General features: G+C 37.3%; 1 protein-coding gene across 1 annotated transcript; it reads right to left on the bottom strand.

The window, feature by feature from the left end:
• Positions 1-7: 7 nt before the first annotated feature.
• Positions 8-13,697, bottom strand: LOC143879057 (putative disease resistance protein RGA3). Its single transcript, XM_077381255.1, has 3 exons — positions 13,526-13,697; positions 424-901; positions 8-305 (listed from the first exon to the last, which is right to left on the bottom strand). Exons 1-3 carry the CDS (start codon positions 13,695-13,697, stop codon positions 8-10), a joined length of 948 nt encoding a protein of 315 aa, XP_077237370.1.
• Between the last annotated feature and the right edge of the window lie 250 nt (positions 13,698-13,947).

Below are 13,947 nucleotides of genomic sequence, written 5' to 3'. Positions count from 1 at the left end.
AGAACAATTAAAAATCTTTGATCCTTAGTAACTCTTGGAGACGCTGCTGCATGACATCCATGTTGGAGAGATCACATTTGGATCCTGTTGCAGATTCAATCAGCTTATTTGTTATTCTTATTACATCAAAATCGTCAGACACACAAGCCCATGATCTCAGTTTAAAATGATTCTCAACCCTGCTATCGTTATAGACGAACTGCGCAAGAGTAGTCTTCTCAAGCGCACCCATGCCAACTATGGGAATAACAGAAAATTCATCATCTGATTCCAACAATTTTATTATTTTCTCTTTGTCGACTTGTCTACCAATGACATCAGATTCGTTTACTAAAGAGCTAGTTTGGAGACGTCTCTCTTCTTCTTTTTTTGTCTATCTTTATTTCCAGATGGAAGTTACGTTCATGTGCTATCACATCTAACCTCGCTCTAATCTCGCTTATCTTGTGTGCAATGTCACTTCGATACAAAACAGGGTTCTTAGAACTGAAACAAGAGAAGAGGAATTTCCGCACCTGATTTCTCTTGCTTGGTTGAACTCCGTACTTCAACATAGATAGTAAAGCTTCCGTCGCAATATCGTCCAGTATGTCTTCAGCGTCGTAAGCCACAACCTTTAGTTTACGAAGCGAATTTCGCACAGCCTTTGAGTGAATTTGCTTTTCCTCAGCATCTTCAAGCACATCTTGAATTACTTTCACTGTGCTCTGTAACATTTCCAGCTCCTTCTCAACACCCCATATTGATTTAATTTCTTGTATTTCCAATTCCTTCAAATTGACAAACACTGAAGCAAGACTAGTGGATACTATTGCAGCCATACCTTCTCCTCTAGAAAGGAGTACAACCCCAAGATGCCTCTGTCTGTAGTTCAGAGAGAGAATAGCAGGAGCTTCAGGAGCTGTTGTTACAACAACAAATAATGAAGCAAGCACTATAGTGGCAAGAAGCATCTGCTTTTATCAACTTCTTTTGTTTAAATATTGAATTTCAAAGAATTGAAGCATATTAAATTATGTCTATCTTGAAGAGATTTGAGAATTGAGAGAATCTGCAACCTTGAGTCAATTATGACTTTTGGTTGCTATTTATATTGCATTGCATATTGACATGACAGTAACGCCCCTTTGATAGGGCTAATATTACATTGAATATTTTACAGGTTATTACCCTCCCGCAATTTGAACCGGTTTTTCACAAACAGTCAAATTGGAACGAAGATAAGCATAACGTGCCGTTGATAGGCCTTTAGTAAAAATGTCTGCAAGCTGATGTTCAGTTGGTAGATAAAAAACTTTGAGTTCTCCTTGGCCACTTTTTCGCGAACAAAATGATAGTCAATGTCAACATGTTTTGTATGTGAGTGCATGACAGGATTTGTGACCAAATAAGTTGCACCAATGTTGTCACAATGTACCTCCGCTGGATTAGACAAAAAATATTAAGTTCCCTTAATAAAGATTTAATCCAACAAGTATCCGCCACTGTATAGGCAATTGCTCGATATTCTGATTCCGTGCTTGAACGAGAGACAGTAGGCTGTTTCTTTGCAGACCAAGATATTAAATTATTTCCGAGAAAAATGCAGTAGCCCGTCGTTGACCTTCTTGTATTTAAACAACCAGCCCAGTTTGCATTTGAAAAGGCATGTAAAGAATTGATAGAAGTAGAGAATAAATTTATACCATAATTGACAGTGCCTTTAATGTAGCGGAGGATTCTTTTGACGGCCTGAAGATGACTTTGCCTTGGGGCATGCATATACTGACAAACTAAATTAACAACGTAAGATACATCAGGTCTTGTGAATGTTAGATATTGGAGTGCCCCTACAATCCGTCAATATTCCGTTGGTCATTTAGAAGGTCAGATGAATCATGTTCTGATAACTGAGTTTTTGGAGTAATAGGAGTAGAAACAGGCTTTGAACAATCCATTTTCGTCTTTTGAAGAATTTTTGCAGCATACTTTGCTTGGCATAAAAATAATCCATTTTTTGTTTTTGAAGCTTGAATGCCAAGAAAATAATTCAAGTCTCCCAAACTTGTCATAGCAAATTCATTTTGGAGGGTACAATGAACTTTCAATGAATGTTGATTTATGTTTGGTTGCCAAATTTGCATTGAAACTCCATTTGACTCTCAGGTATGTTTGGAACATCATCATTGCCTTTTTTTCCTAAGTGATGCTCATGTGGCGCTAATGTCCCCCTCCTCCCCCTCATCTTCCAACCAAATTTTACCAAAATGGAGAAATTTGGATGGAAGAAGAGTGGAAAAGGTCTTGTTTTATTCTCTTTCTTTCTCTCTTCCCTATCTCTCTCTACCAAACTCTATATTGGTAATGACATCCCTACTCTTCGAATAGGGGTGCAACTCGGGTGATGTTGGGTCAGGTTGAGGCCAACTTGACCCGACCCGAGGAACCCTTTTTTCCAACCCGACCCGAGTTCAACCCTACCCCACCCGAGGTTTTAAGCGTACAAAAAAATGATAAAAAAATGTCGGGATTCATTCGTGTCGGTGTAAGCCCAATGGATCCCACCTTGGCAATCTTCTATGTTTTGACGATTCCGAACACAAGTTGATTTGTGTTGTATTTCTAATGTGTTGGTGTTTCAAGTGCATGTATTGGAAATCAAGCTATCAAACACTAAAGTCAAGGAAGCATGGATCAAGACTTGAATTATCTTGAAGATCAAATGGGCCAAAGAAAAGAAGAAGGCTCGAACCAACCATGGAGACTATGTGAAGCCAAAGGAATGAAGAAATGATCCATGGAGACAATGAAGACTTGAAGAGGAAGATCATTGTTGAAGATTTAAGTGTGTCTCAAATCTTTAGAATGTTAAGCCTAATCCTTAGCTTAGGATCTATTAGAGGGTCAAGGGGATATTAAATAAGGTCCTAAAACATGATAAATATCTTGGGACAAGCCTGAGAGAAAAAATCAAAAAGATAGACATCATTGGCACTTGCTTAGTAGTTAACTTAGTGACCACAAACCTTAATTTGATAATAATTGGTCAAAAATATTTTCAAAATTTTTAAAAAAAATATTTTTAATAGAAATATCTCATCGTTTCCATTCAGATCGAGTATAAGAAAGTCGAAATCCGATGAGAAACGAGTGAGATATGAATTTTACAAAACAGGCTGAAAAACCAATTTTTGTAACCGCGGACGTTCGAACTTCATCCGTCTGTAAACTGGAAAAAATGGCCGAGCCAACGCTGAACATCCGGAAAACCAGCGGACGTCCATGACGGTCTCTGGCACACTGAAAATAGCCGTTGAAGTTCTAAAAGTTGCACTGAATTACAGTTTTACCCCTATAACGGCTACTTTTGGTCTCCCCTACCTATATAAATGTCTCTAACTTTTCTAAACTCATCTCTAACACTCCAAAACCTAAATGGAACATATCTAAGTGTGGAGAATCCTCCTTGAGCCTCTACTTGGTCATTTATAAAAGATTGGGCATAGGACTTCATTGTATATCTTTGAGAGTTGTTTTGTGAGTACTTGAGAGATTGATCTTGCCTTTGAAGAGGCATTTGTATTTTCATTTTCTTTTGATTATACTTGTATTGGGTCAAGTGCGAAGGGACGCGGAGCCATCTCAAGGGTGAGTGCGAAGAAATGCGGAGCCATCTCAAGAGCAAGTGTTGGAGACGCATAGCTTTCTCTGAGTTAGCGAGTCTTGCGAGGCAGACCTTTTATTGATTGTAATTGGGTTGATTCCCCTCCATTAAGGGAACCGGATTAGCGCAGCCATCAAGATTCTTGGTGGAGTGGACGTAGGCCTTGATGTGGATCCTTGGACCGAACCACTTAAAAATCCGGTGCACTCTTTCTAACTCTATCTCTATTGTGCATTGCATTTTTACTTCTTTATGCTTAAATTCTAAATTTGCCTTTGTTTTTCTTAATTCTGCATTAACTAAGGCAAAAGTTTTTGAAACCCAATTCACCCTCCTTCTTGGGTTGCCATCACCCTTGGGATTTCAGTCGGGTTACCCAAACCCTCAACCCGAACCCGTCCAAAACTCAGCCCGGGTTGGGAAAACTCAACCCGACCCAAGTTGCACCCCTATCTTCAAGAGGATTGCTGTGCAACCGAACACTACTAACCACTCTTCCACTATTTTCCGAGTGGAAATTCAACACATCTTCCATGCTTGTCTAAACCCTTTTGACTTCTTATTCCACTGCTCTCCAAGCCACGCCTGAGCAACCAAATAGGGCATAACAGATTGTTGAATTGCTTTACATGCCAATGATCCTCACTATTTATCATGCTATAGATTAGTTGCCGTGACATATAATACATTTATTATTTTCAAATCTTACTAGGAATGCCATGATAGTTATTTCCCATGAAACTATATGTAATGAACGTCCAAATCAATTGTCAAGATTATCATTCAATCTCGTGTTTCACCTTTGCGTCGTTCCCCGAGCACAACATAGGTACAACAAGACATACACTCTCACGGCATTTTTGTTTCTCGCATTTCAAGTACATTGAAATGAAAAAGAAAAATTGTGAGATGAGGGCTTAGTTGTCGGGAAACTGAAGAAAAAATAGACAGAAAATGAAAATGGTGAGACTCCGCTTCTGGGTCAGATTAATTTAGTTGGACTTTAACAAGATGAATGGATGATCGGTCCCTTATGCCACAAATGGGGCCCCATATGTTTATGTTGGTATGATCCCAATAGCTCGTCTGTTTAGCATTTTTCAAATAAGAATTATCAAGATCGGATCCTACCATGTGATTGGAATCCCATGATATTAAGGGGCCGTTTCGATACATGGATTTTAGAATCTTGGATCTCCTCAAAATTGAAGTTGGGAGACGAGAAAAGAAGGAGACCGACTGCTTCACGTCTCTTTAGAATCTTGGATTTTAAGTAAGAAATCCAGGCTTAAGAAATCTCATCCTGAGATACCTAAAACCTAGAACATTGGGATGATCTCTTGCTCTCTTTCTGACGGAAAGAAGGGCTAGAAAACAGAAAATGACGGGCTGGTCTTGTTGGCGGAAAGAAGTGCGAGAAAACAGAAAACGACAGCTGGTCTCCTTCTTCTCTCGTTTCCCAACTATGACTTGGAGGAAATCCAAGATTCTAAAATCCGTGTATCCAAACGTCTCCTAAGAATTGCAGAAAACCTACCCTAGCCAAAAATAAATAAATAAATAAACCTATCCTTATCTTCCACACCTAATTCCCATGTGGTGTGATTAGGAATCCTATTATATTAAGAATTAGAGAAAACTTATCTTCCAAACAATGTCGGCCGGCAAATTTGAATAATCCTTTCCTTCGGCCGGCAAATCATCACACTCACAAACCGATAAAATGGAAAGATTGGAGATTGAATTAAGAAGCCATAATGACGTTAATAAAATAGTAGAAATTGTATTTGTTATAACTCTCTCACTTAATGAATTGCGAGACATTGTTTTTTACAAGAACTACAAGGAACGGATATAATAACATGTAAAATATTCAATGTAATATTAGCCCTATCAAAGGGGCATTACTTTCATGTAAATAAGCAATTCAATATAAATAGCAACCAAAAGTCATAGCTCACTCAAGGTTGCAGATTCTCTCAATTCTCAAATCTCTTCATGCTATCAAAGCAGATGGTTCTGTGGAACGTTATAAAGCAAGATTGGTTGCTAATGGTTATAACCAAAGAGCCGGCTTGGCTACGACGAAACGTTCACTCATGTTGTAAAACCGGCAACAATTCATATCGTTCTCTCTTTAGCCTTATCTAGACATTGGTCGATCCGTCAACTTGACGTTAAAAATGCCTTTTTATACAGCGAATTGAAAGAGGAAGTGTATATGACATAGCCACAAGGATTTGTACACCCTGAAAATCCAACACATGTTTGCAGACTTAAAAGAGCTTTGTACGGATTAAAACAAGCTCCCCATGCTTGGTTTCAACGTTTCACTGGGTTCTTAAAAGAAAATGGTTTCAGACATAGTTAGTCCGATAATTCTATGTTTATTTTTCATTCTCCTTCAAGTATGGTGATTCTCTTACTTTATGTAGACGACGTCATTTTAACTGCTTCAAATGATTCTCTACTTAATTCCATTAGCTTTTGAGCAACCAAACAGGGCTACGGTCCTGAGTGGGGGCCTGCCTAGGTATGGGACTGGGTGGGACCCAGCCTGGTATTGTACAGGTTTAAAGGACCTTGCCTAGCGTGTTGCATCAGCTCATGAGCTTTTGGCTTATTGGTAAGGTACCTAACACAATCCCTCTTTAAAAATAATAAAAGGCACTACTCCCAAGAGCACATCTTCCCATGAGTGGTTGCAATTGATTTTGCGTAGTACATCAAAATTGTAAATAATTTTGCAAAAATCAATGCGATCATGAAGATTTCCAAAAAAAAAAGAAAAAGATAGAACACATCATCCATCCCCAGTGTTCTCCTCCATTCTTAAGAGAATGGAAAGAGTCGCCACCTGTTTGGTTTTCAAGAAAGGGATGAAAAAAGTGGAAAGGAAACACTTTTCAACGTTTCCTCCCCTTTCCATTGTTTGGATGGGGAAGGAAACCTAATCCATGGTGGAATGACCTTTCTAGATTTGGGATAAAGTCGCCATAACTGCCCGGAAATCTTTCCATCGTGAGATGAGGGATGCAACTTTCCTTTCCATCAACGGAAATCAATATCGGGGTCTCATCATACGACTCTCGCACTTATAAAAGGAGGCAAGCTCTCTCTCTCTCTCTCTCTCTCTCTCTCTCTATGTGTGTGTGTGTGTGTGTGTGTGTGTTCTGCTTTGCTATTCTTCATCGCTTGGATCTCGCCGCCGACAACGAAGAGATTGCGAAGAATCGGTCCTTGTTAATGCAAAATACAGTTAAGAGTTCATCAAATCTTAGTCTAGGATTCTATGGGAGTTTTATTCGAGATTTGTTTTTTAGTAGATGCTGCATTCATGTGATTATTCTGTATCAGATGATCTTTTTTTAATCTTGCTTAATGGGTTTTGTAGGCTGAATAGGTATCCCAATTTTCTTTATTTTCTTTTTCTTAATCTGCTATTGAAGTTGACTCAGATTTTTGTTGAGTCCCTTTTAGTTTTATTTTTAAGTACTGTTTTTTTAAGTATCAATTCTACGACTTCATATGCTAAATGTGTCAGTTCTGCTATTGTGGTTGAATCTGTTATTTAGGAATAGGTGGAAATTTTGAATTATACCTTTTACCAAAATGAATTTGATGATAAATAGCAATATGTTGAAATCTGCAAGATCTGATCTGTAAAATAAAATAATAATCAAATATATAGTGAGGAGAAACTTATCAATGAGTTGAGGCACGAATCTCAATTCGATGTCATCGAGATAAGTATCGCCCCAACATACGACGAATCGGGTGCAAATTGGGTCTGTTAGCCCAAGGGTTCAACAAGAACTTCTAGTTATGTGTTTTGATGATTAACAAACTCAATTTGTCATATGATGATTATTTGGACTAATGTTCTTCAATGTCTAAGTGAATATGTTCCAAGCTCAACAAGCTCAAATACTATCACGGCTGTAACCCAAAGGACAGTTCACTCAAGTACAAAGTGGACTCAAAGGCATGAAGAAGGCAATAACAAATCAAAGGTAAAGCAAGTTCAAGACATTTCTAAGAACCTTCAAAAGCAAAGTCAAATGCAAGCCCAAAATAATGGAAATCACTTCAAAGATCAAAGCCATGCTCAAGCGAATAAAGGAAGTTGATGGACTCCAAGACAAAGCTTCATCAAAGTGCCATCAAGATTGAAGAGCAAGCTCTACTTAGATTGTATTAGGTCTATCATGTATGTCTCAGTTAAAGGCACAAAAGAGAGCTTAAAATAAATCTAAAATGAACCTAATTGGACAAGTGAATGACCATGGTAGTGTCCTCACATATTTGGGTCCATATGGCATTCTATCGATCAAGTTAAAAGTGAATTCCGAAGGCTAAAACAAAACAACAAACAAAAAGGCAAAATGTTGTCCAGATAGCCTTCACGGAATTCCGTGGATTCCCACGGAATTCCGTGACATGTTCTGTTGGAAAAAATAAAAAGGGCAACAGTCACTATGAAATTCCGTGCAATGCTTCCATAATGACAGTTGGGGAGTCTAAAACGGCCATATTTCATACTCCCCTATATATATGAGTTACTAAGGCCTTAATGGATACTTTTTATGACTCACCAAATATTCCTTGAGCATTCATAAGGAAATCACTTTATTACTATCTCTTGTGCCTTTAATCTTTGATTACTCTTGAGAGACCTTAGGTTTTACTTGTTCATCTTCTTTTTGAGTGAGACTGAGTGATGCTTACATTGTAATCAACCTACTAAGAGGCAAGCGAGCTACATCTTCTCTTCTTTATTGTATTTGGCAGAAGGGGGACCGCAGTTAAGTCCCTTGGAGCGTTCAAGCTCGGATTGTACTTGGCAGAAAGAATGCCATATTTAAGTTCCTTGGAAGAAGATTCTTAGTAGATTCCTCAAGAGATCAACTTTGGAAGAGTAGAGTAGGTCTTGGGTTTAAGTACTTCAACTCTTGACTCTAAAACTAATTCCAATTCTTAATCATCTAAAAACTAGAGCAAGAAAGTTTTTCAAAGTTATTAAATTTTAAAAAGACACCCAATTCACCCCCCTCTTGGGTTGCTAAGTGGAATTTCAGGGTCTTTTGGCCTATGTCTCCAGGATACAACAACTCCGCTCCAGGGGGTGTGCACTCACGCTACCTGAATGCTTAGCTAGCCTTTGATCAGAGATGAAAAACGACAGAAAACTCTTCAAAACAGAAGGAACCAGTAGGTAAAAGAAGATGAATAAAACCAGAGAGAACTTTCTTTTTTTCGTATTTTTCTCTCAACCCAAAGGACGCCTTAAAAGGACTTTCAAAAGTCACATCCTTAAATCCCTTAATTAAGGGCTGATTTTGAAAACCTTGCCCAACAGGAAGAAAGACAAAACTACACTTAATGGGCGGATACAAAACCAAAGCGTCAAAACACATGCTCAATAACTTTGAAGTTCCCAAGAACGACGAAGTTAATTTCCAAGAATGGCGAAGTTATTTCCCAAATACCGGCAAAGTTATTCTCTAAATATTGGTGAAGTTCTATTCAATAACGGTGAAGTTATTCGTCTATAACTTCAAAGTTCCTTGTAATAAAAAGAAAAATAAAAGATAGGGAAAAGCTTTGAGCCACACGCACGGCCGACCGAGTTGCGCCGCGCTGGGTGGCGCGCGTGTGTGGTATAATCAAAAGCCCACGGTGTCCACTTGGCCACTCATGTGCGTACGCCTCCATTTTCCTCTTCTCATTAAAAAACCAAGAGAATTGAAAAACAATATAAACTCGTGCCTTTCCTCCACTTTCCAATATGGGACTAAAAGTCCTCAAAAAGGACAAAGGGAAATGAGGGAAACTCAAGTTTGCTTTCAAAAGTCCACAAAAGCTTAAAGTATAAAAGCGTAAAGACAAAAACAACTGGGTAAAGATTATAATTTTGAATTGTAATAAGACTTTCTCCTTTTCACACAAAGGAAAAGCCAACAATCCCGCACAAATTGAAAATTATAATTAAAGAAAGAAAGTTAAGAAGGGACAACTCTAATCAAGGCAAGAAAATAAGTTATGCATCGGTGTATGTATTTTTTGGACTTGAACCTAGACCTAGTGCAAATATATCGAGTTTACACTCACATATGTGTATATATCGAGTTTACAATCTAGAGAATCAGCCTAAATTCTCATAGAAGCGGCCACATTTCTACACTCACATATGTGTATATATCAAGAGTGCCCTGTAGCTACGCACCCCACTGAGAACTCAGCTATAGATAACATTAAGAGTTATAATAACTCATCATCTACTCGTTACAGGTTGCACCCATGCACACCATAGGGATAGGTTTAGTGAAGTTCACTTCACTTTAAACACGGTACAAAACAAAACTACTCAAGTAATTTGTTGTTCCTATTGAACCTACTTCTTGGGTTCTCCAGACAGATAGGTTGAGTTACCATTACAGGTGGTTGAAGACATGGGCCTCAGACCCATCCCCCTCGATGTGCTCAAGACCAAGTTCTTACTTAGTCATTTGGTCAAACAATCTGATATTTTTTCTTCCTACCTCACAAAATCAATTGTGATCACTCCATTTTCAACAGTTGTCTTATGGAGTTATGCTCCCAACGTATGTCGGGATTTCTCATTGTATACATTATTTTCTGCGCTTACAATGGCAGCCTTGCATTCACAATGAATTACAACACCAATACCGATTTATTCCAAAGAGGAATATATATATAAGAAGATTTCTAAGCCATTCGGCTTCCTCACTTGCTTTCCTTAATGCGACAAACTCGGATTTTGTAGTGGATCTGGTAATGCAAGTTTGCTTGATTGACTTCCAATAAACTGCAGCTCTCCTAAGAGTGAAGACATATCCACTCCTAGACTTTGTTTCCAACCCTGACGCCCAGTTAGCATCACTGTATCCCTCTAATACAGATGGATATTTAGAAAATGTAAACCATACTTAATAGTACCCTTAATGTATCTCATTACTCTAAGTAGTGCATTCTAATCATCATGTCCAGGATTGCTATTGTAACTACTGAGTCTCCATACTACATAAGCGATATCTGACGTTGTACAATCATCAAATACATAAGACTCCCAATTACTCTATAATATCTGGTTGGTTAACACCATCTCCTTTATTTTTACCCAAACTTATATTTGAATCATAAGGTGTAGACACAGGTTTACAGTCACACTGGTTAAACCTTTGAAGAATTTTCTCTATTTAATGAGATTGGGTTAAAATTATTTCATTTGGTTCCTTTTAATTTCAATACCTAGGATAACATCACCCTTACCCTAGTCTTTCATGTCACACTTAGTTCATAAAAACTTCTTGGTTTCTTTTATGTCTTTAACATCTATTCTGATGATCAACATATCATCTACATACAAACATACAATTACACCTGTGTTTCCATTAAATTTACTATAGAAACATTTATCTGCTTCATTAATTATGAATCCATTTGATAGCATCACCCTATCAGATTTCCCATGCCATTGTTTAGGAGCTTTTTTAGACCATACAATGATTTCACCAGTTTACACACTTTGTGTTCTTGGCCTTGAATTACAAAGTCTTCAGGTTGCTCCATGTAGATCTGTTGATCTAACTCACCATTTAGAAATGCTGTTTTAACATCCATATGATGGATTTCCAAGTTATAAATTGCTGCATTAGAAATCAACACTCTAATGGTTGTGATTCTAGTAACTAGTGAATATGTGTCGAAGAAGTCAATTCCTTCTTTTTGTTTAAACCCTTTAGCTACCAATCTAGCTTTATATTTATCTACCGTTCCATCAGTTTTTAATTTCCTTTTAAAGATCCGCTTGCAACCAAGTGGTTTACACCCAGGAAGTAGACCAGTCAATATCCAAGTGTTGTTTAACATTATTGAATCAATTTCAGTTTTAATAACATCTTTCTAAAAGGATGCATCGGGCGAAGATATTACTTCTTATATATTAAAGGGTCACCTTCTGCAAGGTATGATATAAAATCAGGACCAAAGCTAGTTTCAGTTCTAGCTCTCTTGATCTTCTAAGTTCCATTACTTTATCAAAAGTGTCACTATCACAAGACGACGAAGCCAAGGCCTCTTAAACTATCATTAGTATGTCTATTGTTCTATGGAAATATGTTCTCAAAGAACTCAGCTTCTCTGGATTCTACGATAGTGTTAGGCTGAATCTCACTTTTCTGAGATCTAATAACTAGGAACTTATAAGCACTACTATTATGTGCATGTCCGATAAATGCACAATCAACTGTTTTAGATCCTAGTTTGGATTTCTTAGGACTAGGTGCTGCTACGTTAGCCAAGCACTCTCACACTTTAATGTATTTATAGCTAGGCTTTCTGTTTTTCCATAACTCAAGGAGTTTTATCAGTATCTGAATATGGAATTTTATTTAGAATATAGCATGAGGAGAGAAGTGCCTCTCCCGAAGGTTTTGTGGTAAACCTAAACTTCCTAGAATTGCATAACCATTTCAACTGGGGTTCTATCTTTTCATTCTACCACACCATTCTGTTGTGGAGAATAAGGTGGTGTCACCTAATGGATTATTCCATGGTTTTCGTAGTATTCAATAAATTCATTTGAGGTATATTAACCTCCACTAGCAGACCTTATAATTTTTATCTTCTTCTAACTAGTTTTCAACCTCAGTTTTATAGGTAATGAATTTTTAAAATGACTAATCGTTATTTATCATAAGGTACGCTGTGCAAACCTAGAATAGTCTTCTATGAATGTTATAAAGTATCTTTTACCACCCCTAGTTAATATATTGTTTAATCCACACACATCACTATGAATAAGGCCTAAGACTTTTGATTGTTTTTCTATTTTATAGAATGGTTTTCTACCGTACTTAGATTGTACACAAATTTCACATTTGTCATTTGAACTACGATCAGTACTATGTATTAAACCTAAGTTCACCATTTTCTTCAAGGAAGAAAGGTTCACATGACCTAGTCTACCATGCCACACATCGAAAGAGTCCACAATATAAGAAGAAGAAGAAGACGATTTATTCATGTCACTTTTAATTACATTGAGTTTGAAGAGTACCTTGCAAGCATACCCTTTCCCCACAAATGACCCATTCAAAGTTAAAAAAACTTTGTCGACTTCAAACGCTATCTTAAAGCCTTTCTTGACCAATAGTGAACCCGACACCAGATTCTTTCAAATATCTAGTACGTGAAGAACATCTTTCAACTTTAGAACTCTATCATATGTGAGCTTTAAGATTACCGTTCACTCTCTAGCAACAGCCGATGACAAAGAGTTCCCCATAAAAAGCTGCTCTCCATCTGCCCAAAAATAATAGGAAGTGAATGCACTCCTATCACTACAGATGTGATTCTTCTTAAAGTTCTTGGTGGTTTTTTAGAATTTACCACATGTCATATGTTTTGGTTTGTGTTTACTGTCATACTTAGACTCTGTGCGATTGCCCTTAGATATATAGTCAAAGTTTCTATGGGACTTGTTTCTAGAGAGGTTTTCTTCTTCAGTTCTTAAATACGCAAAGAGATCATGAAGAGACATATCATTTCTATCATGTTAGAGGGTGTTCTGATATTTCTCCCAAGACAGTGGTAACTTATCAATGATAGCGGATACTTGAAATTCTTCATCTGTTTTAATCTCCTTAGAAAGGATTTTAGCTACTATAAATTGAATCTCATTCACTTGATCCATTAGGATCTCCCATCCACCATCATAAAACGGAAATACTTTCTTATGACATGTTTCTTAGACCATGCAGCCTTTACTAGGTATTTCTTCTCTAGGGTTTCCCAAATTCCTTTGTTACTCAAGGCATTCAAAATGTGTCCCTACACATATAATCATCCTTTTTTTACTCTTATCAGAAACATGAGATCTAGCAGGTTCATTTTCTTCTTCATTATTAACCATACCAGAAAGGACATACTCAAGTTCCAGAGTTGCAAGGAAAAATCTCAGTTTTTGTTGCCATCTCTTAAAATCAGATCCATCAAACTTCTCAGGCCTTTTAGCATGAGTTGAACCCATGATAGAATAATCCGAAATATCCCTTTATAAAATTCAGATACTTGTCTCAAGATTCTTATTTAGGCATAGGGGGAAATTTCGAATTATACCTTTTACCAAGATGAATCTGATGATAAATAGCAATGTGTAGAAATTCGTAAGATCTGATTTGTAAAATAAATGAATAATCAATTAAACAGTGAGGAGAAACTTATCAATGATTTGAGGCATAAATCTTAGTTCGTTGTCTTTGAGACAAGTAATGCCCCCA

The sequence above is a fragment of the Tasmannia lanceolata genome, unplaced genomic scaffold (assembly GCF_043159265.1).
Source record: "Tasmannia lanceolata isolate RefF3 unplaced genomic scaffold, GAP_Taslan_0.1 ptg000006l, whole genome shotgun sequence".
In the NCBI taxonomy this organism is placed as follows: Eukaryota; Viridiplantae; Streptophyta; class Magnoliopsida; order Canellales; family Winteraceae; genus Tasmannia; species Tasmannia lanceolata.
Note: the sequence above shows the minus strand (reverse complement) of the source record. Positions and strands in the feature narration are given on the sequence as shown.